Source organism: Micromys minutus (assembly GCF_963924665.1).
Source record: "Micromys minutus genome assembly, chromosome: 2".
In the NCBI taxonomy this organism is placed as follows: Eukaryota; Metazoa; Chordata; class Mammalia; order Rodentia; family Muridae; genus Micromys; species Micromys minutus.
Window position 1 is genome coordinate 104,094,726 of NC_137971.1, and position 26,563 is coordinate 104,121,288.

General features: G+C 43.3%; 1 protein-coding gene across 1 annotated transcript in view; it reads right to left on the reverse strand.

The window, feature by feature from the left end:
• Positions 1-16,270, reverse strand: part of ME3 (malic enzyme 3) — a 172,068-nt gene extending 155,798 nt beyond the window's left edge. The window contains exons 1-2 of the mRNA XM_080913130.1: positions 16,198-16,270; positions 15,671-15,868 (exon numbers count right to left, since the gene is read on the reverse strand). Coding sequence (XP_080769256.1) covers positions 15,671-15,853 — 183 coding nt within the window. The 5' untranslated portion in view covers positions 15,854-15,868; positions 16,198-16,270. The remainder of the gene's footprint in view (positions 1-15,670; positions 15,869-16,197) is intronic.
• Between the last annotated feature and the right edge of the window lie 10,293 nt (positions 16,271-26,563).

Below are 26,563 nucleotides of genomic sequence, written 5' to 3' on the forward strand. Positions count from 1 at the left end.
AGGAACAAATGATTGGTCATCTCATTTATTTGAGTCTCAATGATCTTGAACGGAAATCTGTGATGTTTTCTTTAAACAGAAAGATTCAAAATAAAGCTCTACATTAAGCAGGAAGCTTCAGTGTAAAAGAAGCCACAATAGTTTTCCTTGAGAAACTTTTAGCGTGTGGTTTCTCAGTTTTACATGGCTCCACATCTCTAAGGCAGCACCAGTGGAAGACTGGAGACAGCTTGTAGTTAGGTGGATGAGGAGATTGAGCGAGAGGACCCGATGGGCATCAGGATGCTCTTCTGGATCTGTGCCCAGATGGAAAGAGTGGATGAGGTCAGAGTTGACCTGGAGCCTCGGGGCAAACCTTGTCTTGACCAGGTTTCCATTGTAGTCACCACCATCAGTAGAGACTACAGGGGAAATGATAAATATCTGCAGGTCCCTGAAGCAGGAAAATGTGGCAACAGTAAGACTGACTGTTCTCCAGGGATTAGTTCAAATCCTTCCAGATTGCCCCCTGCTTCAAAGGACAGTTTAAGTTTTGTGACATCACAGAGCACGTTGGGTACTAGTGTAAAAGGCAACCAGAGGCTATGGAGGGAGGAGCTTTCATCCCAGTTCACACTTGCTCACTCTGACTGCGCAGGCTGAAGCCTCCTGTGGCTCTCCTAAGACGCTGTCTTAAGTGCCTACAGTGTGAAGATGCACTAACGTGACAGTGCCAGGTTCACACCCGACACTGGAACTCCTGGTCGGCTGCAGGGCTCACGTCTCATTCTTATCCCTCCTCACCACAGTCTGACGTGCTCTACCTTCAGAATCACGCTTCCGAAACGACACACAGCATTCTGCTTCTCAGTTTACACCACTAACCTACAGGCTTTGGTTCAGCTTCTTTTTCTTCTTGTTCTTAGTATTGACTGACAGTCCCAGATACATCACTCCCTCTCATCCTGTCCCAAGACCTCGTCTCCAGGATGCTACCTCTTTTTCCACCTTCCCAGAGAGAAACATGGTGAGTTCAAGAGGGCTGTGATCATCGTCAGCCAGATGCGCGCCTCGTCACAGAAACCAACTGCCAGTTGTGCGTGGTGGAGGGCCAGAATATCAGTCAAATCGATGGTGACTTCGATGACTACAAGCGAGAAGTGTTGGAGGCCCTGGGTGAAGTCATGGTCAACCGACCCGGGATTGAACTCCCCTCCTGGAAGCCCACTTCAGCAGGCTCCTCTGGCTGGAACTAGGCCATCTCTCTTCGTCCACCTAGAAGCCTGCTGCAGCCGCATGGCCATGAGCGTGGTGTGTTGCCTTGATGTGTGTGAGACCATCCATCCATGTGTATTGTGTCCTTCTCACTGAAGGATTGTGTTCCCCTTGGGGTAACTGAGCTAGCTTGCCCACACTGGCTTAGTCTCTGTTCAGACAGACCTGTGTTGAGGGTCCCACTCAGGCCTAGTTAAGGTGGCCTCAAGACTCTTGCCACTCAGAACTGACCCTGATCCCTCCTGTTGGAGGGGAACTACTGACTCGCTGACACAAACAGCCAGAACCTCAGGGCTGGAGGCAAGTGTCTCACTCAAGATCTGGTGCCTGTGATCTCTTGTCACGTAGGGACTTCAGGGCAGGAATGGAAAGCTCCTGAAGTCTCCTTTACAAGGGAGGAAATAAAGGAGTGCGGTGCTAATAAAAAAACGCACACACAGAAAATGCATGATGACTTATGCCAATATTCCCAGAACTTGGAAAACTGAGAAGGATAGAGAGTTGAAGCTAGCCTGAACTACACAGTGAGACCACACTTTCCATTCTCAAACAATGTATACATACATACATACATACATACATACATACACACATATGTACATATCACATATACGTGTATATACATTCATATGCACACACACAAACACACACATATATGTGTGCATGAGAGAAGGAGGATATAGTTTTTAGTAATCCTGATACTATCCTCTAAACACTATGATCTTCCATTAAGTAGAAAATATGAAAATAGAAAAAAATTCTTAACTCACCTGATAAGAAAACAATAAAAGTAATGAAATACTATACAGAAAATAAAAATTATTACACACAAAAACAAAGGAAAATGCTATAGGGTTATTTAACAAATGCCGTTAACATAGCACCTTTTTTCTGAGTGGGTAGACAGGATCTGCACTTCCAAGGCAGATTCCAGTAAAGATTACTTCCCCTGAAAGAATGAACTTAAGAGTCCTTGGATCTGCAAACCATCAGCTAAATGGATGCAAATGTGTTTATAGATTATTCTCTTTTGAAGTTACAAGTCATGAGATGTTTACAGTGTTAGATTCCATTATAAAAATTTGTTCTTTTGAAGGGGAGATGAATTAAAGTCAACCACAATGGTCTTATTTTACAGTGAGTTACATACTATCAAAGACTTTGGAATCCATAGTGTTTTTAAAATCAAAGGTCTTTTACAATTATACAAGACTTGTAAGATTAAAACACCAAAGAATATTTTATTTTGGGAAATGTTTCATCATTGAAAACTTAACGGTGTCTGGGCACAGTGGTTAGAATCATACCATATGACATACAAAGCTTACGTTGATGGTACCAAATGAACTGTGAACAAGAGGAATAGACTTACAACAGTGTCTTCATTGCTTGTTTTTTTTTAAATTCTACTTATGAAAATATCTTTAAGCAGCTTTTTACTTAGGCAAGTAGCTGATACTTGGCCAAACTAGCCAAGAAAATCATTCCTGCAAGCTTCTGAGTTTCTATTTTTGTTCTCCAGGAATCGTGGTTCATAAAGACAAACTAGAACTTGGCAAAGGGAAAGGCAAACTCAACTTCAATCCAGTGGAGACAGTGACAACATTTTGCCTGTGGAGGCCTAAATTTGTGAAAGTTTCATACTGCATGATCTCTAAATCTTTTCTATTCTACCCAAGTCCTCAGTGAATAAAAACACAGCAAAGGAACAGGGAGAAGGAAACTGTGCTTTCTAAATTATGAACATTGTATCCATTTTCTTTTGTGTCTGCTCACATGCATGTGGATGTGTATATGTGTATTTGTGGATGTGTGAGTGCACAAGTGTGTGTGTGTGTGTGTGTGTGTGTGTGTGTGTGTGTGTGTAGGCTAGAAACCAACTTTGAGTTTCATTCCTCCGGGGTTATCCATCTTGTGTTTCGAGACAGAGTACCATTGGTCTGGAACTTGATTATTACATTAGGCTAGTTGGTCATGAAACTCCAGGGATTCTTCTGTCTTAGCCTTCCCATTGCAGGAGCTAATAGAGCTCACAAATATGATGCTTGCATCCCAAACACTTTCTCAAGTACGCTGTCTATCTCACCCTCCATTTTGAGTAAAAGGAAGTACTGAGAACAAGAAGGAAGTTTTTGAGCTTTTTGAGCTTTTGAAATGGATTATCATTATGTTTTTTTTGTGATGCGGACATTGATACCAGTTACTGAATAGGTGACTAGAAAATGAAATACCAGCTAATACAACCATGCTTCTCTACATTCTGGAAGACAAAAGTCAAAACCGGAATGTTGTTATGGAAACAGAACCAGAACAAGGACAGGTAATTAGGTAAAAAGCAACAACATCAATATTTATAACAAAACACTTTAAAGATCCCAACGCCATCATCCTTCACACTCTTACAGTCCTAAAGTATTCTTTGAGGAAATTTACAATCTGAAAGATTTTACATATATTCCTAACCTAATTTATTTTCTAATATTTAAGACTGATTACTGAGAAACAGAACTTCTGACAATGGCATTAGCTATAGTTTATTTTATTTAATTTTTTTAGGCAAAGGCAGCATAAATCTATGGTAGATAAATATGAGGCTTCCATTTTTTTCCCTGAATATTAGCAATAGTTCTTAGACTTGTTACTATAGAGCTCAAGGAATTCTGGTAGAAACCCATTTCTTGTTTCTTCAGCTGTCACATCTGACTCCCTCATCACCAGCCATATCAGATCCTCAGCATCTTCCTCAGGGGAGCTGAATGCCTTTGCCAGTAGTTTCTCTGATTGTATCAGTTTACCTGGAGCCTATCATACACCAGTGGGTGGTTACTAAGTTTATCACTGAATGGTCTCAGGAAATCTGGAGTTGATTTCATGCCTTATTTTCTGGGAGATCAAGGGTGTTGTATAGCTATTTCTTTTCTCTTAGAGGGAAGTGAGGCTCAGAAGAATCAAGAGCTAAATAAACTCTACAAGGCTTAGAAAGCTCCCCAAATTTACAAGACTCACGAGGCTCATTCCCACAGTTAAATAGACAAAAAATAATTACTGAGGAGAAAAGAGTCTCTGATTGGCCAAGCTACCTGACAATTATACAGAGACACAGCTGTTGTGAGTCATTATCTATTCTGGTGGGATGCAGCTACCTTTGATTAACCCTTACTCCTCTATATAGTTTTTTAACCTATTTATCTTCTTAGGTTTCTGTTTGTTTATTTATTTGTTTATTTATTTATTTATTTTTGCAGTAATATGATTTCAAAGACAGTCCTCAAAGAAAGCCGAACCCTCATGTTACACTCTCCTTTATCTTTTAAATTTTAATTTTTGTCTCTTCATTTCCTTGGTTGTTTTGACTGGTTAACCATTTCCCAAAGCAACCCCTCATACAATAAATTCACTGATTCACTAAGATAGGCTTAGGTAAAAATAATTTTCTCAATCTGTCACCAGTGCTCTATCTGAAAAGTGGTGGCTTGAATGAAGTGGTTGCCGTAGGGTCTTATTTTGACCTATTGGTCCCTAGTTGGTAGAACTGTTGGAAAATATTGAGGGGTGTGGCCTTGGAGATGTTGGGTCACTAGGAGTGGGCTTGAGGTTTTGAGGTTTCTTTTTCTCTCTCCCTTGCCATCCTCTAATCTGTCTCCACACAGCAACTAGTAAAATGATTTATCATTATAAATCATATCATGTTTCTCATTGCCTAGAAGCATTTAGTAATACTTGCTTTATAGCAAAGACTCCTAGCTCTGCTCGCACCCCACCCCAGTCTTCTCCAGCCTGATCTTATGCAGTTTCTCCTTTCTCAGCCTACTCTTACTGGCCTGTAAATATTATTTCTCAGAAACTGACATGTGAAGCCATTTAGTGCCTCCAGACTTGATATGAACTTTTTCTTCAGCCCAAAACACATTATCGCTCGACTCCTTTGAATAGCTTTCTGTTTGGGTCTCTTACTGAAATATCACTTCTTTCCCAAGTTCTCTCTTGCTACCTGAAGGAAATTCTGTATTGTTTTCTCCGTGTTATGGTTTAGATACCTCCCTCCTGATTCGTGTGCTGAAATATGGGTGTTTTGATGGTGGCAGTATCGAGAAGTAATTCCATCAACTGATTCATCCATCAATGAATTCATTCATCATTGATGAAATTCAGAGCTGAATTGGCTATTGGGAGTTTGGGCCTAGTTGGAGAAAGTCATCACTGAGCTTGTAGCTTTGAAGGCTATTTCTTATCCTTAACAGATACACAGTCCTGTTTACTTTGGTGATGTGTGTGTGTGCGCATACACACACATGTCTCATGGCACACATGTAGTGATAAAAAGACAACTTAAGGCAGTCATTTCTCTTCTTTCCCCATATACGTACTGGAAATTGAACACTGGTTTGGCAGCATAATCTTTACTGGCTGAATCATCTCACAGATTCTCTCTCTCTCTCTCTCTCTCTCCCTCTCTCTCTCTCTCTCTCCCTCTCTCTCTCTCTCTCTCTCTCTGCTTCTGTCCTTCTGTTTCTGTGTGTCTATGTCTCTGTTTCCCTTTGTCTCTCTCTCTGCCTCTCTGTGTGTCTGCATCTCCCTGTCTCTGTTTTTCTCTCTGTGGCTGTGTCTCTCTCTGTCTGACTCCCCCACCCTGATGTGTGTGTCTGCTCCATGGTGGCCAGTCTCCTAACAGACAGCTGTACTGGCAGGAAGTGTGAGATCCAGTGAGGAACGCAAGACAGGACAAGAAAAGAATTGGTAGACTGGTATCCTTGGGCAGCTTGGGACAGTGAAGATCTTTAGGACATGCCCTGGAAAGCATTGTCTAAGGGAGAAGCAGCTATGGAAACAGGAGAAAAAGGAAAGGATGGGCCAAGTTTTTCTACTTTACTTCTGTTCAGAAACAACCTATGTAAAACACCCATGAAAGTCCCTGACATGGTAAAAATTGCATAAGGATTTGCCCTAATTATTTTTAATGTTATTGTCCCCAGGACTACAGGCTCCAGAGGAGTCAGCTGACACAGTCTATGCAACTGAAGTCAACAACAGAGCTGTTGAAGATGGTCAAGACCCTCTATTTCTGAAGCTGGAAGTCAGTAACCAATGACAACCAATTACTGGAGGTACTGACCCTCTTCACGGAAGCTCTGTCACAGCTGTCCCATCAGTACCTATGCCAGATCTGGCCACAAGCCTCAGACAGTATTTGAGGCCCACAGACAGGCAAGGAGAAGCTGCTTCCCAACCTTGTGAGCGCAGCGGAGATTGGGTTAATGTTGATGGGTGGATTTCAAAGACCGTTTCTAAAAATGGCTGCTAATCGTTTTTCTTGACACCAACCATCCCTCCTCCTGTTTCATCAGGCAGCAGCTGCATTTCTGTTTGCTCTCCCTGTGACCTCAAATGGTTTTACCCGTCAAAACAAACAACCAGGGGCCAGAAGAGAACAAAAATAAAAAGAAAGAGATAAAAATGGAGAGTCTGACATAAGGACTCAGCTTTCTGCCAGGAGTTTGTGGACTGTCTCTTAGGTCTTATTACTGAAAAGAAAATATAAATCTGGAAAGAAGGTGCTGGTTGGAACATGCTTGTTCAGCAGAACGGGCACAAAGGAGCGGCAGCAAGAGCTGTGTCAGCAGGTGCTTCAGTTTGAAGTCTATGGCAGTGATTAAGAAGCGGCTTGAGCTCGCCAATCCCTGCCGGATTGGATGCTGTACACAGGCAGGGCCCAGGTCTTGGCTTTCCATGTCTGTGGTACACAGAGAGCTTTGCACTGTGTTAGAAATGTTAGAGTTGTGGGCTGATAGAATTCATTGAAGGCTTACAAAGCACTTTGGATACATTGTTTCATCTGCTCATTAGAAGAACCTATTGTCATTCCCATCACAGATGGAAAAAAAACGGCCTCAAATAAATAGCTTTCCAAAGAGCCCAAACCTAGGAAATGACAGGGAGCGGTTAGAACTGTGGTAATCCGTGTGGCTCTAATAGAGGGGCGGCAGAGGAGATGCTGAGTCCTGGAGTGTGCTAAAGATTCTCGGAAGTGACCTGAGGCTAATGGCACTTTCATCCGCATGCAACATAAAAGTAACAACAATAAACAAGCAAACCAATAGATGAGAAGGCCATATCCGGGTGCTGGAGACATTAACTCCATTTGACAAATTAGAGATTTTGTCATTGTGGTGGCTTGGATGAGAAATGCCCTCCATGGGCTCATGTGTTTGAACACTTTGACCTCCAGCTGACGGTGTCTGGAAAGACTGTGGCATGTTTAAGAGGTGGGGCCTCAATAGAAGAGGTGGGTTAGAGTGAGTAAACCTCGAGGTTTTTATAGCCAGGCTTCACTTCCTGCTCTCTCCTGCTTCCTGGATATAAAAGCAAGGTCACCAGCTGCCTCCTGCTACGTGTGCTGTCCTTTCCTCAATGTGCTGGACCACCTCCCCTCGAACTGTAAGAGAAAACAAAGCCTACTTCCAGTACACTGCCTCTTGGTAGGTATTTTATCACAACATCGGGAACAGCAACGGACCCAATAAGGTCACACAGTTCCCTCCAAACACGGCCCAGTGCGGGGTACTCTGGGCACTCAGCTCCTGTCCACTCCACCTCAGCAGCAATGGGTGGCCGGCCTCCTGTGGTTTCACTTACTCCTTCCTCATCCCCACCTTCACGCGCCAGCTCTGAGGCATCCGTTCACATCAGCTCCAAACCACAGTCAAGAGGCGCATGGCTGAGCATCTCTGTCATGCTCCATACAGATGCCTTTCTCACTGTCTCCAGGTCTTCTCTGGTGCTCACCCACCCCTGTCTTACTCTGTACGCCCCTCACAGGCAGAAGGAGTGCTGAATTTGCTGTGACTTAAGTATCCACTGATTCAGGTGGAACAGGGATTCATGAAATAGCTATCAATGGACTGAATATGTAAGTAATGAGTTTGGTTAGGATTACACACATTTAAAGAGCGACTAGAAAACAGTGATATTTAAAGCACCCTCCAACTTGAGGATTCCCTGATTCGAGCCAAGTAAATAGGAGTGATTACAACCAGTCAATGGCCACGGAAGGGATCAGGGATCATTAGTTATTGCCCTGGGAAGACTTGGAATCTCAGACCGCACACAGAAAGTCTCGAGTAAGAGGGTTCTTGTAAAATGAAAGTCTATAGCCTAATTTTATGTACCACTGTGCTACACTTAACACACACACACACACACACACACAGAGAGAGAGAGAGAGAGAGAGAGAGAGAGAGAGAGAACAGAGCAGTTATCTACTTGCTGCCTTTTCCCCTCATCTGTAATATAATGTTTATCTTAAAGGATTGAGGTGTAGCAAATGTGTTAATACCTATGTAACCTGCTTTGAATAACTTTGGAAACATTGTATCTCCTGATGGAGCTAGCTGTTGTAATTGCTGTCTGAATCTTCTCCATAACTGAAGAAAGATTGGCATAAGAGGTACCTGAGCTGGGCTCCTCAAGGCTTTTCTTACAACCACAGGAGAGGGATAGCGACAGTGAACCAGCTGGAGTTTCCCTACGGCGCAGGCCTGGTGGCTTCAGCCTAGGAAGTCACTCAGCAACCCCACAACTGTGAAGAGATGCTAATTTGGGCAAATGAGAAGGGCATCTTTCTGTTTTGCAAGAGGAATCAACAGAGCCTTTCTTCATAATTCTACACTGTAGCAAATGTGTTTCAAGAAAAAAAAGAGTGGATGCTCTGCTAGTTCACAATCAAACAACAATACCAATGGGACAAAAAAAATACATAATCTTTAGTTGCCAACCAGTCAGTTATATGTTTGGTCGGCCTCTAGTTTCCAGTCATTGTAAAGGTAAACACAGCTTTGATTTTTCTCTTATTCAAGTCCCTTAAAAGCTGATGATCTTTCTATCAAAATTCCCTCTCCTCAAATTACTGGGTATATTTCCCTCTTTTCTGTGTCCTTTCGGAAAGAACTGTGTTTTAACCCAGCTGCCTGGCAACCCTCTGGGTGCAGAATGAATGTGTGCTTTTAGCCGCTGACCTCAGCACCTCCAGTTGTAGACTTTCATCATGCAACCCTAGAGCGTCTTTTGTGTTCTGCCTCAGAAACGCAGTCGAACACCACCCCAAAGGACTTCCAAATGTACTTTCTCCACATCAAAGTGAAGGGATTGTAAGTGAGCTGTAATCTGTGTCTGCAAACAGACCTGCTCACATTAGCATCCTGCAATGGCCAACGTATCAGAAGGCTACTTTCCCACCCTCTCTGTGAGACCGGCATTTAGAAAGCGAAAAGCAGATTTTAATAAAAGGAATCTTTGATGGAGGTGGCAAAAATGCAAAGTCAAATAAAATCAATAGATTCATAAACCTCAGAGTCTACAAAGGCCAAGAGAAACTGAAATAGGGAAACTAGAGATGGGCCTGAAAACATGTCCTAAAAACTTTACAGTGAGCCAAGGCATAGAACCTTCTAAGATGCCAGTTGACCCAGGTTGGAGCCAGACAGCACATATTTCTGTAAAGGATTTGTCATTCATGCAGTTGCTTATGTGATCTACATATTGCTGTTTACAACTGCTTTTAAAGCTGGGAGCAGAAGATACTTAATTGTAAAGCTTGAAGTGAGACTACTACTAAAAATTTCCCCTCATATATTATAGATTCATCAACCTCTAAAAGTTAACCTGGGCGTTATTTACTTAATAACATAGCCTCATTAGAAACCATTACCTAAGACTGAAAAGATACTGGAATGTTAAGGAATTCTACGAGGAGCAAATATAGTTCCCAATATACCTCTCTCACAGAGCAGACATTTTCAGATATTGACATCCAAGCCATTTTCCAGATCTGCATTGTTTACAAACAGTAGCAGCCATGGCTTGTAGGGTTTTAGCAGTGCTCAGTTCACCTCAGGGATTCATTGGCGATGAATTCTAAAGTTTCCATAAAGAACCTACGAACACTCATTTAGCACGAGGTCTATGTTCTCTAGAGAATGAGTCACCTATTTATAGCCACGTGCTTATGAGAAAACACTTTGCAAATTAACTTCAGGTTTCAGGAACAGTAAATCTCCTTCCGGAGCTTCTGGCACCTGCTCCAAACATTCCTTTTTCAGCTATTTGGAAGTGAAGCGGTCCCTGCGACAGCATCCTGAACCCCTCGCCTTTACTGTTGATGCCTTAGAGCAGTGGTTCCAATGACGCTAATTTTGTTGCTATTTTAAAACTATAATGTTGCTACTGCTGTGAATGCAAATACGGACATCTGACATGTGACCCACAAGTTGAGATCCACTGTCTCAGAATTCCTACTTCTGCCCTGAATCCCTCTGCCTCCCCTGACAGTCAGTACACAAATAGAAGCCACATAGAATCAAAAATGGAGGGTGGGGGCTCAAGCACACTGGAATTACTGCCTGAGCTGGACCTCCTGCCTCTGACCCATGCCCTAGATAGCCAATGTGCACCTATCCCTCTGGCATGTCCATACTGGTGATGTAGATCTTAGTGAAGGAGATGCGCTGAAGGAGGAATTTTGGTGAAAAGAGATGTAAAGGGAAATGAGGAATTTAGGAAACCTCACAGAGGTCACTGAATGATTCACATAGTCTGTAACTATCTCGGCAGGAAATATATTCTGAATGTCTAAAGTGCCTTTTCCTTGCATGATCAGACAGACGTTGCAGACAATGGATTCCAAGGAACCGGAATTTTCTAAGACTCATTCTGAGAAAGGAAAAGGTTGAGGTTCTGGTGCCAGCTAGAAGGGAAGCTTGTCTCCCAATAAGAAAATTACCCAGGGCTGACCATTTTCAGTGCAGACCATTTTCAGGGCAGACCAAGGACCAGTAGACAGTAATGTGTTCATAATGAGCCAATGGTAGAGAGGACCATGACTTGACCAGCCCCACACTCATGCCAGCATCTGGTGCATAGACACCAGGGTACCACTAGGTCTTTTCATCTGTTCCTCGTTCCAATACAGTCACACTGAATAAATCTCCCTCCTCTGACTTTCACTATTACTTGCATCTTTAACTGGTCTCCTGAGGACAGGTAGCTGAGCTATCTCGTCAGGCTACCAGAAATTGAGCGCTGACTTTAACAACTGATAACACAGTGACTCTTACACCCATTCTGCCTGTTAACTGCATAGCTGAGGTATGTCAACCAAGAATCCTTGACTAAATGGAGCCTAAATTAGACACCGGGGGCCTGGATCTATAGATCAACAGTAGAATGTTTGCCTAGTGAAGAAACCAGCTCTGAGATATGTGAGAACAGAGTTGGTGTTAGTGGGGAGGTCCAGACACATAGACTTTAAGGTTGAGAAAAAACTGACAGAGTAAAATGAAAGATTCAGATAAAAAAATTATGACAGTTTTCCTTCCAATATCTTTTCTTTAATGGTAGAGAATTTTTAGCTGAAAACATTGGTGGCCAACCAGAGGATTTACCCCCAACCCCTAAAGATCTGTTTTAGCTAAATGTGAATGTTACTAAATTCTGGTCAAGTGGATTTGAATAGAAGTGATATTTAAGTTTTCTAAACAGTGCTCTTAAAAGCAATGTTTCCTCTTGCTGTGCATTCTGTGGTGTTAAAGGAACAGCAGGAGTCACCATTTTGGGCCGTCGAGTATAAAACGCACAGTGATTATGACTGAGCAACAAGATCAAGCCTTGTTCCACCTCACTAGTGCCCACCCAGACTTGTTTATCCCATTTGTAGCTCTCCCTCGTTTAAGCCTGTGTATTTGGGTTTTATTTTGTCAGATTGGCCTGACCTTGCAGAACTAACACAACTTTATTTATCTGTCTTAAGCACATAGCCATAACATTTTTCAGCTGTTTGCCACATAACAATATCAGGTCCACAAAGACAGGCTAGTATTCAACAGTGAAAGACTGAATTACAACCTGTTTTTGCTCATTTCGTTTTGAAGTACTGAAACAGCATCTATGTTTTGACTCCCTGCCCTAGTGTGACAGAGACTTGGGTCTGGAGTAAACTGCATGTGGAATTCATGTTTAGTCAGTACTCCATTGTTTCTTTTTCAATCAATAAGCCTGTTTCTCTATCATATCTGACACTCAGGTCTCAGGAAACCATTATTCATATTACTGATAAACCTCTACTTCTCCAAACAACCCAACCACCATCTTCTGAATGGCGAATAAAGCAAGTCTATGAGGAGCCATTTCCCTCATCTAAGGAGAGGAAGTAAGCTGTTACTATGAAAAGACAGGTGCTTCAAACACAAATTGTATAGGTACCTGAATGTTGAGGTGATTCCACTGAGACGTGTGTGTCCCCAGAATCTCAGGCCCTGAGAGTTGGTCAGTTTCATATAGTCATGAACTGAATTATGCCAAGTCTGCATGGGAGAGAGGCTGTTTCAGCTCTGTCTTGAAGACCTCAGGGCCCACTGCATGGAAAGTGCCATTCAGCCACCCGTGGTTTCCATACCTATTTCATTCATGACTTCCCTAGACATTAAGTACAGGAGATCAAAACACTGCAGAAAAAGCAAGTGACTGGTTCAATGGCATATTGTGTAAAAAAATCACTGCTGGTGTTAGGTCAAAGAGAAAGGCTGGTGTACTCTAGGAAATAACACAAACATTGCTGAAAGACTGAAAATCCTGGACTGTTAGGATCAAGTAGTAAGTATGTTGCTTCCAAAGCAGGCTATGGTCAATGAGATTGTAGTCAGCATGAGCACTGGCTTGGTGAGTTAGCACATTAATGTTAATGGGGTCGAGGGGAAAGGACCCTGACTCCAGACAACTCAAGGGCAAAGAGTTATTGAATATCAACTCATGCAGAGAGAGCTTCATCTGATAGGTCAGGCTCTGTCCTCAAGTTGACCAGGAGAAACTAGTCAGCCACTGTAATAGTTTTCCAAAAGGAAACACGGATAAAGCAAATGCTAAGAGGTTCACATTTAGATTGAGAGTGGATCCGGAGGGACTTTCCCTCAGCCACAGAGAAGCCAATGAGATCAATCACAGTTGGCATGTTTAGAACATGGCGGAGCTAGATCCAGAAGGCAGCGGTCACACAACAGCAATTGTAACCCCACTCAGTAAGAAGCCTGTCGTCTATCACACAACTCTACTTCTCTCCCGCCCTCCAGCTTCAGTGCAATGCTGTTTCCTGATCTGCTCCAGACAGAACACATGGTACAGTGTATGCATAGCCAGACTGAACATTAGACCTCCAGGGGCATCTCTGCAATGCTGCAGTAAGGCACCGGCACACAGAACCTCATTCTTTCCGTCTTTGCTTTTAGTCTTTTCAGTCTAGACCTTGCATTCTAGAAAAATGGCTACCCACAGACCTGCCCACTCACCAAGCACCAGAGGCCCTTTCAAAGCTGCCCCCCTCCTTTTGTTCCTCTCTGGTAACCTTGTTATGTTTAATCTCATCACAATTGTCCCATTTGGCTGAGAGAAATCTTAAAACCTTCTTCAGAAGCACCAAATGTTGGGGGTAATCCAAGGGAAGAGAAGGGCATGTAGCAGCTCCCTGAAAGGTGGCTTATTACACAAGAAGGATGTAACGGGATCTCAGCAGCATCCCTGGTATCCTCCTTGCCCGTGTCAGGCATCTTTAGAGGTGTATGGCATTATGACAGTCTCAGGCCGCATACATTAGTGAATAACTTTTCATTTTTGTTACTTGCAAAGACAAATCACTCAAACAATTTACATAGAGGACATGAGTTGTTTTAAGGGACCAAAACTCAGGATTCAAGAATGTTATTTTTGTAACTACTCACGAACAATAACTGGTGAGTGGTAATGTACCCGTATGTCTAAGGCAATTGTTAAATCACTCGAAACTGTAGTGGTAATATGATACTCTGTCCCTCTTATGACATTCACAGGTCTATTGTGAGGAACAGTGTTTCTTCTATTCTAAGACAATTGGCGTCGATGAACCTACTTCAAACCTTATCTTCAATTCTAGGTGGAGGCTCCGGGCTCCAGTTGGCTTCAGTTACTGGTGATTGGCTTGGGAATGGGAAGGGAACCCCTACAGATTCTGAGGTGGCTAACTCTCGCTTCACATAGAGAGTCAGAGTAGAGACCAGAGCAGGACTTCACCCCTAGGGAGTCACCTCTGCTTCTTTATCAAGCCTCACCTGAAGCCCTTCCTCTGGATATGGTTTTGGTTTGTTTGCTGAAAGCTGTTCTCACCTCTAGCACTACCAAAGCAGTTCAATTGGACATAAATACCTTAAATGTATGCTATGGAAAGGAGCAGTGTGCCTGGAACTGAAGCTCTCTTTGGAGAGCAGGGGCTCAGTGTGAAGACGGAGCACACAGACGTCTTCCTTCGTTTCTATTAATGCTGCCGGAAACGATACAGAACACCGTGCGGCTGACCTCACCCTCGAAAATTTTCCAAACAGGTTGCCTCATTGGAATTTCACCATCCTGAATCAGAGAAACTTTAACATTTTTGAGAACTTCATGCATGAGGAATATTCACATTTTATTTGCAGTAATTGCTTAGCAAGCGCTTATGATAGTTTAAAATATTAATTTCAATCTCGTGGTTTTGAAATATTTTACAATAATCAAATGAGTTAGGAATGGTGGGTGGATCATCGTATTATAAGCTGAAAATGCTGAGCCTGCTAGTTAAACTTGCGGAGCTGTGGGGGTGGGGGACTGGCTTCAGTCTTGGCTTCCGGTTTCTGTTCCCCACAATCCTCTGAATCAAAGATACAAACTTGACTGCTATAAGGGCGCACGCGCGCGCGCGCGCGCGCGTGTGTGTGTGTGTGTGTGTGTGTGTGTGTGTATTTCTAAGTTAATATGCAGATCTCTGCAGTGGACTGAACATGGTCAAAACATTAGAGATCTGCATTTGGTCACCTTGACCAAGACCCCTTTGTTCCCCGTTCTGTTACAGGACTGATTTAAATTCAGATCTTTAATTCTCCTTCCAGTACTAAAAATTCTAAATTCTAGACTTTTCTGTCTTCCAGATTCGTGTTTGACCAAATATTCATTAAAACCTTAGCTAACATTTATTATCTCATCGGTGCCCGAGTCTGCGCTAAGAACTCTACCTCCCTTTTCCTGTTTTCCTTTTTAAACCTTGCAACATTCCTAAGAAATCTCTAACAGATATTTTAATTCGCGGAGGTCAAATGAATTGTCCTCGAGATCTGCTGGACTCTGGGTCAGAGGGACCATCGGGAATACACATTGGGTCTGTATTGTTTTTGCTGAAGAAATTAAGATCAGTAAAATTGATCACCTCTCTCCTTGGCAAGAGGAGGACGAAAAGGCCAAAGCAAACAGAGTAATCTCCAAGAGGCAAAACCAGAAGGACTCTGGAAGGACGCCATAGGCTTTATCCCAAGTCCAAGGGGCGGGGTGTCCTTCCCTGGAACCACAGGATCCAACGTCCACCCATTACCTTGTTGAGATGGGGGTTCCTGGTGACATCGTATCCGCGCTTCTTCAGGGGTACAGGGCGAGGCGGGCAGGACTTGGAGTGGCAGCCCTGGGCGGGCGCAGAGGGTGCCTGGCGCCGAAGAGTGCCGCAGGCTATGCGAGGAAGGGAGGTCCGCCATGCACCAGTGCCCAGCGCGGCGCCCATGGTCCTGGCACAGACCTGAAACCAGAGTGAGACCAAGGTCAGGGGTGCCTTCTAGCCAAGCCAGGTCCTGCGCGCCAGTAGGGCGCAGGACCTGAGCCCGGACAGGACACGTATTCTCGAGAGGCTGGGGGTTCCGGATGGATTCAAGGCGCTAGCCTCCGCCCCTTGTCCGAGGCCACCTGCTCCTCTCTTGGTTGCGATGCTCACCCCGCAGCCAGCAAAGTGAAAGCAAGCCCAGAAAGCAGATCGTGCCTCCCCGCCCCCATATGGGAGAATAATCTCCGAGGGGTCCCGTACCCTCAGTACGAGTGATTGGCCTTTTTTTTTTTTCCCCTTCAGCTTACCTGCCTAACTGGAGAACCTGAAGTCTGTGCAGTCCCGCTGTGGGCAGGTGGGGCAAGACCGTACTGTCCCCTGTCACTCTGGCCAAAGGCAGCACAGCACAGGCAGCAGGAGTTCGCCAGACTGATGCATTCCGTAAAAACCTTTCCTTGCAGGGACCAGACTTCCCTTGGTGATGCGTACGGGGGCTCATCATAACAAGACAGGACGAAGCTCACTTTCCTCCTGTGTGAGGGCTTCTGGGCTTTTGCACCCTGGCATTCTGTATCCAGAGGACTGAATGTCACTTGGGGGAGAGCGATTGAGGATCATCAAGTCCCCACCTCTTGAGTAAGGCTTTGAGCAAAGACGCTGTCCAGTGCAGTAACCATTAGCCACACGTAGCTGTAGTACTCCAAATAAAATACAATTTAAAATCCTTAGCAGGTTTCTAGGAAGCCCATGAAGCCAGCCATAGACGTTAGGGTCACATCTGTATGCCCACGTGTCCCTGAATTTAAATGTGTGGTTCCTCCGCTCAGCAGTCAGGAGATTCCTTGTCAAGGAAGTGCATCCCACTTGTGTGAGAACAACGTCTTCCGGAGCCTTGTTAACCACAGCCTGGCTCCACACTGTACTGTCAGTCTGTCCCTGGGCTCTCTCACTTGCTTCTCTCCATTTCTCCACCCTACTCAGTCCCCTGCCTCCACCTCGGGGCTTTTGCATGTGCTAACACTTTTACATGGAATGTCATACTCCAATCTTCCAAACAACTGTCACATCTCATCTCTGAGGTTGCCCCTACGTGTCAACTCGGAGGCCTGCATTCTAGGTACTCCCTTCAGTGCTGACCGTCACTAGGGGCTATGTTGGCAAAGGACAGTCCCCGAGTATAGATAAACAAGTCAGTTACTGGTTCACTGCTCTAGTGGTTTCTTGTCTGTTCCCCCCCCCACACACACAATACAGGCTTCCCTGAATCTTTGCCTGCAAATCTGTTTGTCCTCAGGGCCTGACACATCTTTGTACAATAAAACAATATCTGTTTGGTGAGGGAAGGTGAGAGTTGATCAGGGCTATGAGCTCTCAGAATGGCTGCCAGACAGATGGTGTGGTTCTCTTGGTCTCATTTTCCAACTGCATCATATTCTCATGTTCCAACTTCAAGGCAGGCACGATGGTGCTGTCAGAGTCCCCCTGCCTGGCCTCAGGCTTCCGTGTCCTCAGCAGTGATGGGAGGGAATGAGTACCTTCCCCCAAGCCCCTCTCCTCTCTGCCTCAGTTTCAGGTTCTCAGCGGCAATATCTGTTCAGCTGTGCTGGGTAAAGGGCTGTAGCTTTTCTTCAGCTGAGTGATATTTGGCATATGGGTCACACTCCAGTGCCAGTCTCATGCCCAGCACAGACTGAATCCCAATGGCGTGCATTTGTTTGTTTTGATACAGAGGGCAAGACATAAGGTTGAATGGGTAGAAGGAGGGGGAGGATCTGGGAACAGTTGGGAGAATGAGATGAATATGGTATGAAAGCTCCAAAGAATAAATAAAAATCTCATTAAAAGGATGGAAACAACCATTTACAAGCCTGTGCCTTTCATACCTGGGTCAGTGCCTGGTCAGCACAGAGATACACCCAGCTTGTTGAGTTTGCTTGGGAATCCGTCAGGCAGGGCCTCTCTATCCCTTCTGTGTGTTCAAATACCATCTTCTCCACAAAGTCTTTGAAAGTCAATGGCTCATCTGCCTCCTTCATGATCCCCAAATGCCCCCAGTGTATTTACCACATATTAGATCAGTGTATCTCGCCTGTCATAACTCGGAACCTCTGAAGGGCTCAGGAGGCAAACACGTTTGGCTTCCAATGGTCTGGATTCTACTAGTGAATAGTTCATGCGACCTTGAGCATTTTAAGTGACAATCTTGCCTTCTTTGTGATAAAACTAAGAGCCTACTGTTACTGCCGGCATTTTTTCTTGTAGATCCATTTGCTTATTTAAAGCACTTTGTAACGCATGGACACAATGCCTGACACACTTAAGTCCTCCACTTGAAACTGCGGTTGTTCCACAGAAACCGTGCTTCTAGCTGCTCTCCTTTCCCAAGGGTACAGATGTTGGATTCACTTTCCTCGTGCTGGCCAATAGGAGTACGTTGTTTCCCAAATGTGTAACCATGACAACACACAACTGGTGCTCGGCAGTGCGCTGGACATTAAACTCTGATTTTTAGGAAGCTGTGTGGAGAGATCACATTTCCAACTGATAATATTTCTAACTCTAAATGGACTTACAGGTTGTAAGTCAAAGCACCTGTCATAACTCCTTTAATCTTATAATAGTCTTAAAATTATTCCTCTACACAGTTATCTTCTGAACTCAGACTTTGGACTGCAACTTGTATCTTACAAACTAATTCCTGGACAGCAGGTTTCTCAACAACTTCTGTCAGTGGAGGCAATAGAGGGAGACTGACGGCTGGAGGGACAGACTTCCTTCATTCTGTTTTTTATTAGTCCCTCTCAGCTCCAAACCCAGCCATAGCCCAGTGACTGGCATCACCCCCTGGCCTCAGAATCAGCCTCCTTCCTTCCCACAGGTAACTCACCGAGCTCTTTAGACTCTCACCCGAGTCCGGTCTTTGGTGGTCCCAGCAGTTCCTTTCAGGCTCTGCCTTAAGCTTCTTTCTGTGGTTACTAATGGCAGCCCAGCCCTTCCCACCTACTCATCCAGCCCCTACCACGTAACCTCGTACTTTACATCAATTTTTACCGTTGAGATATCGTTACCTACCTTGGCCTAGCTTGATGGGAATTGATGTTACTCTCAATTTTCAAACCCGGAAACACACCAGACAAGTTACTTTGCCTGTGTGCACTGGGATTTAAACCTGGATCCCAGATCAGTAGAGCTTCGAGGACAACAAAGACTTAAACCGGCGAAGTCCATCACCAGGCCGCAGACAGCCAGGACCCATCTGCTGCCCAGTCACCTTGTCATGACTGTGTCAGCCCTGTGTCCTATACAAACCTGCACACGTGGCTGTATCGCCTGTACCGGGAGCCCAGGGCCTCTGGTTCCTTCCCTCTCAACTTGTTTGCATGAAGCGTTTCCAGGAAAACTGATTCCCCCTCTCTTCATATCTTTCTCCTACATTTCCGCCATCCCTCCTTGTTCACCATAACTTTGTTTCTTGACTTCAGGTTTTTTATTTATTCAATGAGAAGAAACAGTTGTTGGACAGTCTGAAAAGCAATAAAAAATAAGCATTTTTATAGTAGAAAAAAATAGGTTCTTAATTATGGTGCCTTACACTCTTATTCTACATCATTGTTACAACCACAGTTTCCATTAACAAGAAGAGAATATACTTTTACCTCTTCACATTTTAAATAGAGAGGCATCCAGAACAGTTATTCCTGAATTGTTTTCCCAGGAACACTTTGGAATTTTTGTTTATAAACTTGGCCTTCCTAAGTAGATGTTATAGCAAGTGCACTTGCTCCCAGTTAGAAGACAATCCAAGGGCTTTCTCGCCAGCCTGCCGCTCCACTCTTACTTAGGCCTGCAGTTAGATCTCAGCAGGCCTGCTTGGGGTCCAAGCCCTGCCTTTCTTTTCATGGCTAATTTAAGCTCAAACATTTTATAGGACATTTCATGCACGGTTCTACTTCCACTCTGTAATATGAGTTCTGAAACGACGTGGTGTCTTTGGTCTGAGTGATGGGTGTGTGGATTTCCCAGAGGTTGTTTAGGGGGGCGGAGGTGGCAATCTATTTTTTTTTTTTTGCACCTCTTGAAATGCTCTATTCACGTACTCCCTCCTCTGCCATTTCTCCATTATGTCCAGGGCCCTCCACCTCCTCGTCCCTCACACAAAAGTTAGACAAAAAGGCAACTGTTGGGGCAAGGCAGGCTTCCGAAACAGAAACTCGCAGTGGCAGCTGCTGAGCCACACAGCTGATAAAGGACAAATCCATGCCCTGTGTTTGGAGGTCATATCAACCCTGTAGGTTAAGGGACGGCTCTTTGTCCAGGATGGGATTTGTCCTGCTGGCGCAGTCAGCATCCTCTGGACCAGCTGACCCTGGCCACGGGCGGCTTCTCCAGCACCTCCACAGTCTCAGAACTTCTTAAGTGTAATGAGCATTTCTCCTGTTCCCTAGCTGACTCTGCAATAGTCCCCATACACTCCCACAAAGGGGGCGAACACGAGGTTTCTCCTGCTGACAGTCTTTTTAGTGGTACAAAACTCATTTCAACCTGGAGTTTCCACTGGAGAGCTCTTGGGTTATTTCCCCTTTAAGTGTTTTTAAAGGCATGTTTTCTCTCAATGTAATTGGTGGGATTAAGACAGGCTATTGTTTCTAGAGAACTTTGGCTCTCTTAGGCTTTTTAGATCACCTCAATTAGTTTTTGTGTTTCCTCCTCACAAGGTTTAGCCACTCAACCTTCCTCTCAGCTGGTAGTCAGCTTTGAATCCCTTTGCTGGATCCACCAAGTCTTCTCCCAAAGAGATGTAATTTTTCCTTTTGTGGATTCACAGCCCTTGGATGTAGCTTGTGCAGGGTGTTACTGCACAGAGCCCCATTCACTGGGCCGTGAGACCCAGCGAGGATTTTGACTAAGAAGCCAGAGTCTCTCTCTCCAAGGTTACTGAGTGCCAAACCACAGGCTTCTTATCAGGAGTATTCCGTACTTCTAAGGATGAGTAGAATTCCCTTTCCTTAGCTTTGAGCTTGGCTTCAAATCTGAAGAGTAGCTAACAAAGGTGAGAGCGGAGACAACCAGGTCTGTAGGACTGCTGTACTAAAGAGGTGTTGTTTGGCTCAGGGGCATCGTAATTAGCTGTAGATTTGATTTGTCTTATTTTTAGTTCTAACAGCCTCCACACAACTATTTCAAAGTGGATTCTATGATGCAAGCATACTGGGAACTCAGCACAACGCTTTCGTTTACACAGTAAAATGAACCATGCTCTCGGAAGCTCCCATTTTCGGTTACCATCTTAGGTGTTTCCACAATATAAATGCAGACTTCTTTGTATAGTAACTTGGAGCTTTCTCTTAGGAGTTAGAACATGTGGAGTTAAATCCTGATTCTGGCAAGATCACCGGTTTGTGATCCTGAGGAATTTGCTTAATCCTTCTAAAAGCCCATGTTGTCTACAAAGCAAGCCTGATCATAATAGTAATTAGCTTGTACAATGACTGTGAGGATTAAATAACTGAACACAGTAAACCTTGGTAAATGTTAAGTATTATTTCCACACGGCATCTGTATTTTTACAAGACAATTCTGAGCATGTAATACTAATATATACATTGGCTAAATTGGACTTAACTGATTTTGGGGATCCAAGTTTTCAAAGCTTAGTTGAGATATTTGTGTATTTCTAGGTCGGGTTATGCTCCGGGCTCAGGCCGAATACTCAGAGAGTTTGTTGTTTTAAGTAATGACAGGACATGAGTATACTGTTCGACACTATGTTATCATATATTAAAGTAGGAGCTGTATCACCTCATGGGTTCCTATCACCTTATGTTGCAAGTAAGTTTATTCTCCCACACAGCCTTGGCTTTTCTAGATGCATATCCATTGCAGTGACTTCAAATGCCTCAGCTACCCCTAGCTTTGTGTGTATCTAGGGGTTCATCTAGCAGAGAAGAAAGTTTATAGTTTACTTAGCAGGTTTAGGTTGTATGAACTGAGCCACACTTCTGGTTGCTTTGGTGGTTTCCTGATGCAAGATTGTGTGTGTGTGTGTGTGTGTGTGTGTGTGTGTGTGTGTGTGTATGTGTGTGTGGTGTGTGTATGTGTGTGTGTGTGTAGGTGTGTGTGGTGTGAGTATATGTGTATGTGTGTGTATGTGTGTGTATGTGTGTGTATGCATGTATGTGTGTGTATGTATGTATGTGTGTATGTGTGTATGTGTGTGTATGTGTGTGTATGTATGTATGTGTGTATGTGTGTATGTGTGTGTATGTGTGTGTATGCATGTATGTGTGTGTATGTGTGTGTATGCATGTATGTGTGTGTATGTGTGTGTGTATGTATGTGTGTGTATGTGTGTGTATGTATGTATGTGTGTGTGTGTGTGTGTGTGTGTGTGTTAACCAATAACTGCTTTAATTCTGTTTCTATTCATCTTGGGTCACTGACTATCATAAATTCTGAGTTATGTCCTGAAGCCTCTGCTTTCTTAGCTGTTGCTGCTTGAATATGCTGTTTCTGAGTTTCTGTGGATTATCTCTTGCTGGGGCAGAGGAAAGTAGGGATTGAGGCTTACCATGTCTGCTGGGGCAGAAGAAGGTGGTGAAGGAGGCTTAGCACTCCTCTTTCTATGATTGGCACAGTTTATCAGCTCCAAGAAGAAGGCAGGTCTCCAGAAGGATGGTGTGCATCTCTAAGGATTCAGTTGCTGCACCTCTCTTTTCTTCAACACACACAAAGTGGACACACAGAATGGGCTTACACTGTATTTTAAACGTCTCTTTACTCCTGTACTTGCTTGAGATTTGAGTTTGTCCTGTGAATTTTTATAATTTCCTGGATGAGAGGCATGCATTTGGGCCTCATAGTCCCATCAAATCAAATAAAATCAGCCAACTGTAGTTATGTGCAAGTTTTTCTTCATGAGGTTTCATTATTTCATGTAAATCAATGATAAATCTAGGCATCCTAAGAAATGCCCAAACACCCTTATCATATCTAAAATCTTGTGGGTCTAGAGTATACATGAACACTGTGTGATCCATCACTCCTATCCATGATGTATCCACATAGCTTTAAAAATACTTGCTTTAATAAGATTTATTAACAGAGGAGAGGATTAGAGCTTCCTTATGAGTCAGAAGATTGAAGATTTGTTGGAAATTGTTTACAGCTCCCAACAATTAGAGAAGACATAAAATTACATAATTCTAAAGTTAGGAGGGGTCTTAGGGATAATCTAGGCTTTATGATGAAATGAATGATGGTGCCAACAATAAAACAAGACCTTTGCTCTCTAGGAAATTCTCTAGATGTTAGAGGTCATTCAGCAAGGTCCTCACTAGCAAGGTACCTGGTGAAATGGGAGCAGGCACTCCTGTGGGGAGAAGTGTTCCTTAGGAATATACTAGAATAATCACACACAACAGGGTTATTCTTTTTCTCTTAAAATTTTAAAGAGAATTTATAGTACAGATAGATATTCTCTCATTTTAAGTAGAAAGCAAGAGATTCAATTGATAAAGAATCCAGACCCTGAGCCCTGGAACTACCATAGAGAGGAAGTTTGTAAGAAGGGATAGGCTGTAAGTTGAATGCTCTAAAACCTAATAATTAGTTCTAACAATTCCAGAGGATAAAAAGATGTTGAACAGAATGAGGAGCGATCTGTAATAAATAATAAAAGCTATCAGATTTGAACAATATATTTACATTTTAGAAACATCGCTTACTGTTCTGTAAAATGTATGACAGGATATTGAATAGAATTTATTTTCTTATTAGCCCAGACTTTTAGTGACAGACCTAACCAAGACCAATAGGCAACAGTCTATGTTCTACAGAAAATAAAAGCCACCAGACATGGACCCCAATGGTCTCAGCTGAAGGGACTGTTTCTGTCACTCTCAGGTCTCTGATAGCAAAAGACTAGAGCACCAGACTCAGGGAAGTCCATACACAATGAAGACGACAGAGCAACATCTGTAAGTGAGAACTATTGTCAAGAAGGGTCCTAGTTTCTGGCTTGAAGCTCGATGAGGGGTTACTTTTCATGCATCTTCAGACTTCTAGAGACTCCGAGATCCCCTTGGCTTGTGGCTGCACCTTTCTAGTCAGTCTCTGGTCATGTTGCCTCTGCTTTTCTCTGTTGGTGTCTCCTCTGTGCAAACTCTTGTTGTATTGCAATGCCACTGGATTTAGAGCCTACTGGGCATGATCTCAACTTAGTAACACAATTACACTTACAAATATTCTTCTTTTCCCCCTGAGGAAGTTTCCAATCATAGGTTCCACGGATTAGAACCTCTTTTGTTGGGTAACAACCCTCTGTATTCCTTTTCTCATGTTCTTTCTCTAATCAGGTGGCTATCAGACGCAGTGACATGGAGAGGCAGGGACAAGCCCCAGTTTGGGAGAAGAATTTGGAAATGTATATGAGACTGCAGCTCAAATCTGCACTTCACCGAACTTCAATTATCTTAAAGTAATGTTGAAGTCTTGAGATCTGTCTTGATTTCACAGTGGTGTGGCTTATCAGAAGGCAATGGCGGAAAACAGTAAGATGGAATTCTTGTCACAGTCCGTTGAGTTTGGCATTTTCAATAAACCAGTTAAATAGTAGTTAATGATTTATTTTCTCCTAGTAGGAAAACTCTGGTTCTCTTTTTATTCCGTAAGAAAGGCACAGTTTAGAAGGTATCTTGCTAATACATGTGTTTGTAGTGTTGTATTGAAAGAGATGAGCTGGTTGGGAGAAAGTATCACATAAATCTAAACTAAAGGTTGTATTAAGTGTTTGGTCTGACATAGAAAGAGTTTGGGCACATTATTATAGTCACAGATGCTCTGTGCATTTGCTTAAGTACCAACTCCAGATGTGGTCAGATAGGCACGTACCCTGGGATTCCACATACCCCAACACATCATATTCTAGTAACAGCCTCACTGGTGGGAGCCCTGCTGTGATGGTACTCACACTGAATTGCTGCTGGTGGGAGCCTCAAAGCCTGTTAAAGAGGCAGTCACCTCCTAGACAAGTGTAATAGGAATATTTGAACTTTAACACTCTATCCTTTTTTATGCTTTCTAATTCATTTCAGTTCATGCTTTCATCTTGCTATAATCTTCACAACACTGATTTTTGTTGTATAATGTGTTAGCTCTTGTCATAGATTTTATTGCACATAAAACTAGCAATTTTTTAAAATTTGAGAAATTAGCCACCCATGTCTGTGTTAGTGGGAACTTTGGAGGTAGGACAAGCTCAGAGGCAAGAGTCAATGAAGACCATTGATATAGTATTCTGTAAATTAAATATAAGCACTGAGAGTTCTCCATAGATTTTTCAGTATCCAACATTTTAGAGTAAGGAAATCAAGAATAAAATAAACTAATATGAGAGTTAGCAGAGGCCTGCGAAGAGAACTCAGTTAATAAAGTTAGTAAAGTACTTGCGGTACATATAAAGATCTGAGTCTGGTTCTCATGTAAAACACCAGACGCAGCACCTGCAATAGCATCACAGCTGTACATCTCACAGGGGTACATGTCTGTCTAGACATATCCCTGCATGTATTGGTCATCTCTTCTAACTTAGTTAGCAACTTCCAGGTTCTACTGAGAGACCTTGTTTCAAAAATTGTGATGGGAAGCCTCTAAAGAAGAACCCCTAAGCTTGACCTCTATTCTTTACATGTATGTACAGTTATACATACATCTGCATTCTCTTGCACACATACATGAACCTATATGGGTGCAATTACACACACGCACACACGCACACACACATACATACACACACAAATCCCAAATCAAACCAAAACTTGAGCTGTAGTTCAAACAAATGAGTTCTCAAATCTTGACACATTAACCTCCTGCTACCCTACATTTTCTTCCTTCATAAACTGCATGTTTTGTAAAAATAAGTCACCCAAGTAAACAGCACTTATTTTAAAAAGTTTATCTGTTGACCAATGCTTTTTGGGGGTCAGTTTTTATGCAGTCATTAGTAATGTAATTTTTGTTTAGTATTATGAGCTGCATAACGATAAAAGTCACTGTTAGGGTCCAGACACTATTACAGTGAAGGAAACCTTAGTGCGAGGTCAGTGTTTAACTCCAGCAGCTGTGCTATCCTGACAGCCATGGTTATCTGTGTTCTGGATGTGTTCCACCTGAAGTCTGAAGCCACCAAATGAGTGTGCAAAATGATGTCACCCTCCATTTGATCTTGCAGATTCTGATAATGTTGATACAGAATCACAGCTACTAATGATCAAAAGCTAAGCTGTGTTAACAGCGTTGATATTATTTTCACCCTAAAGAAACATGACCTTGGGGGTTGGGGAGAGAGCTTGGTGGTTAAGAATGCCAGGTGAGTTTTCAGAGAATCTGGGGTTGATTCCCAGCACTCACGTGGTGGCTCATAACTATCTATAATTACATTTCTAAGAGATCTGATGCCCTCTTCTGGTTTCTGTGAGTACGAGCCACACATGTGTGCTGGTATACATGCAAGCAAAACACCCATACACATTTTTACACACACACACACACACACACACACACACACACACACACACACAATATTGTTTAAAAAGAAATTTGATATATTAGCTGATGTGATAACTTTTGAGCTTCTATAAAGCTGTTTTTATTGATTGACTTGTGGCTTTAGTTTTC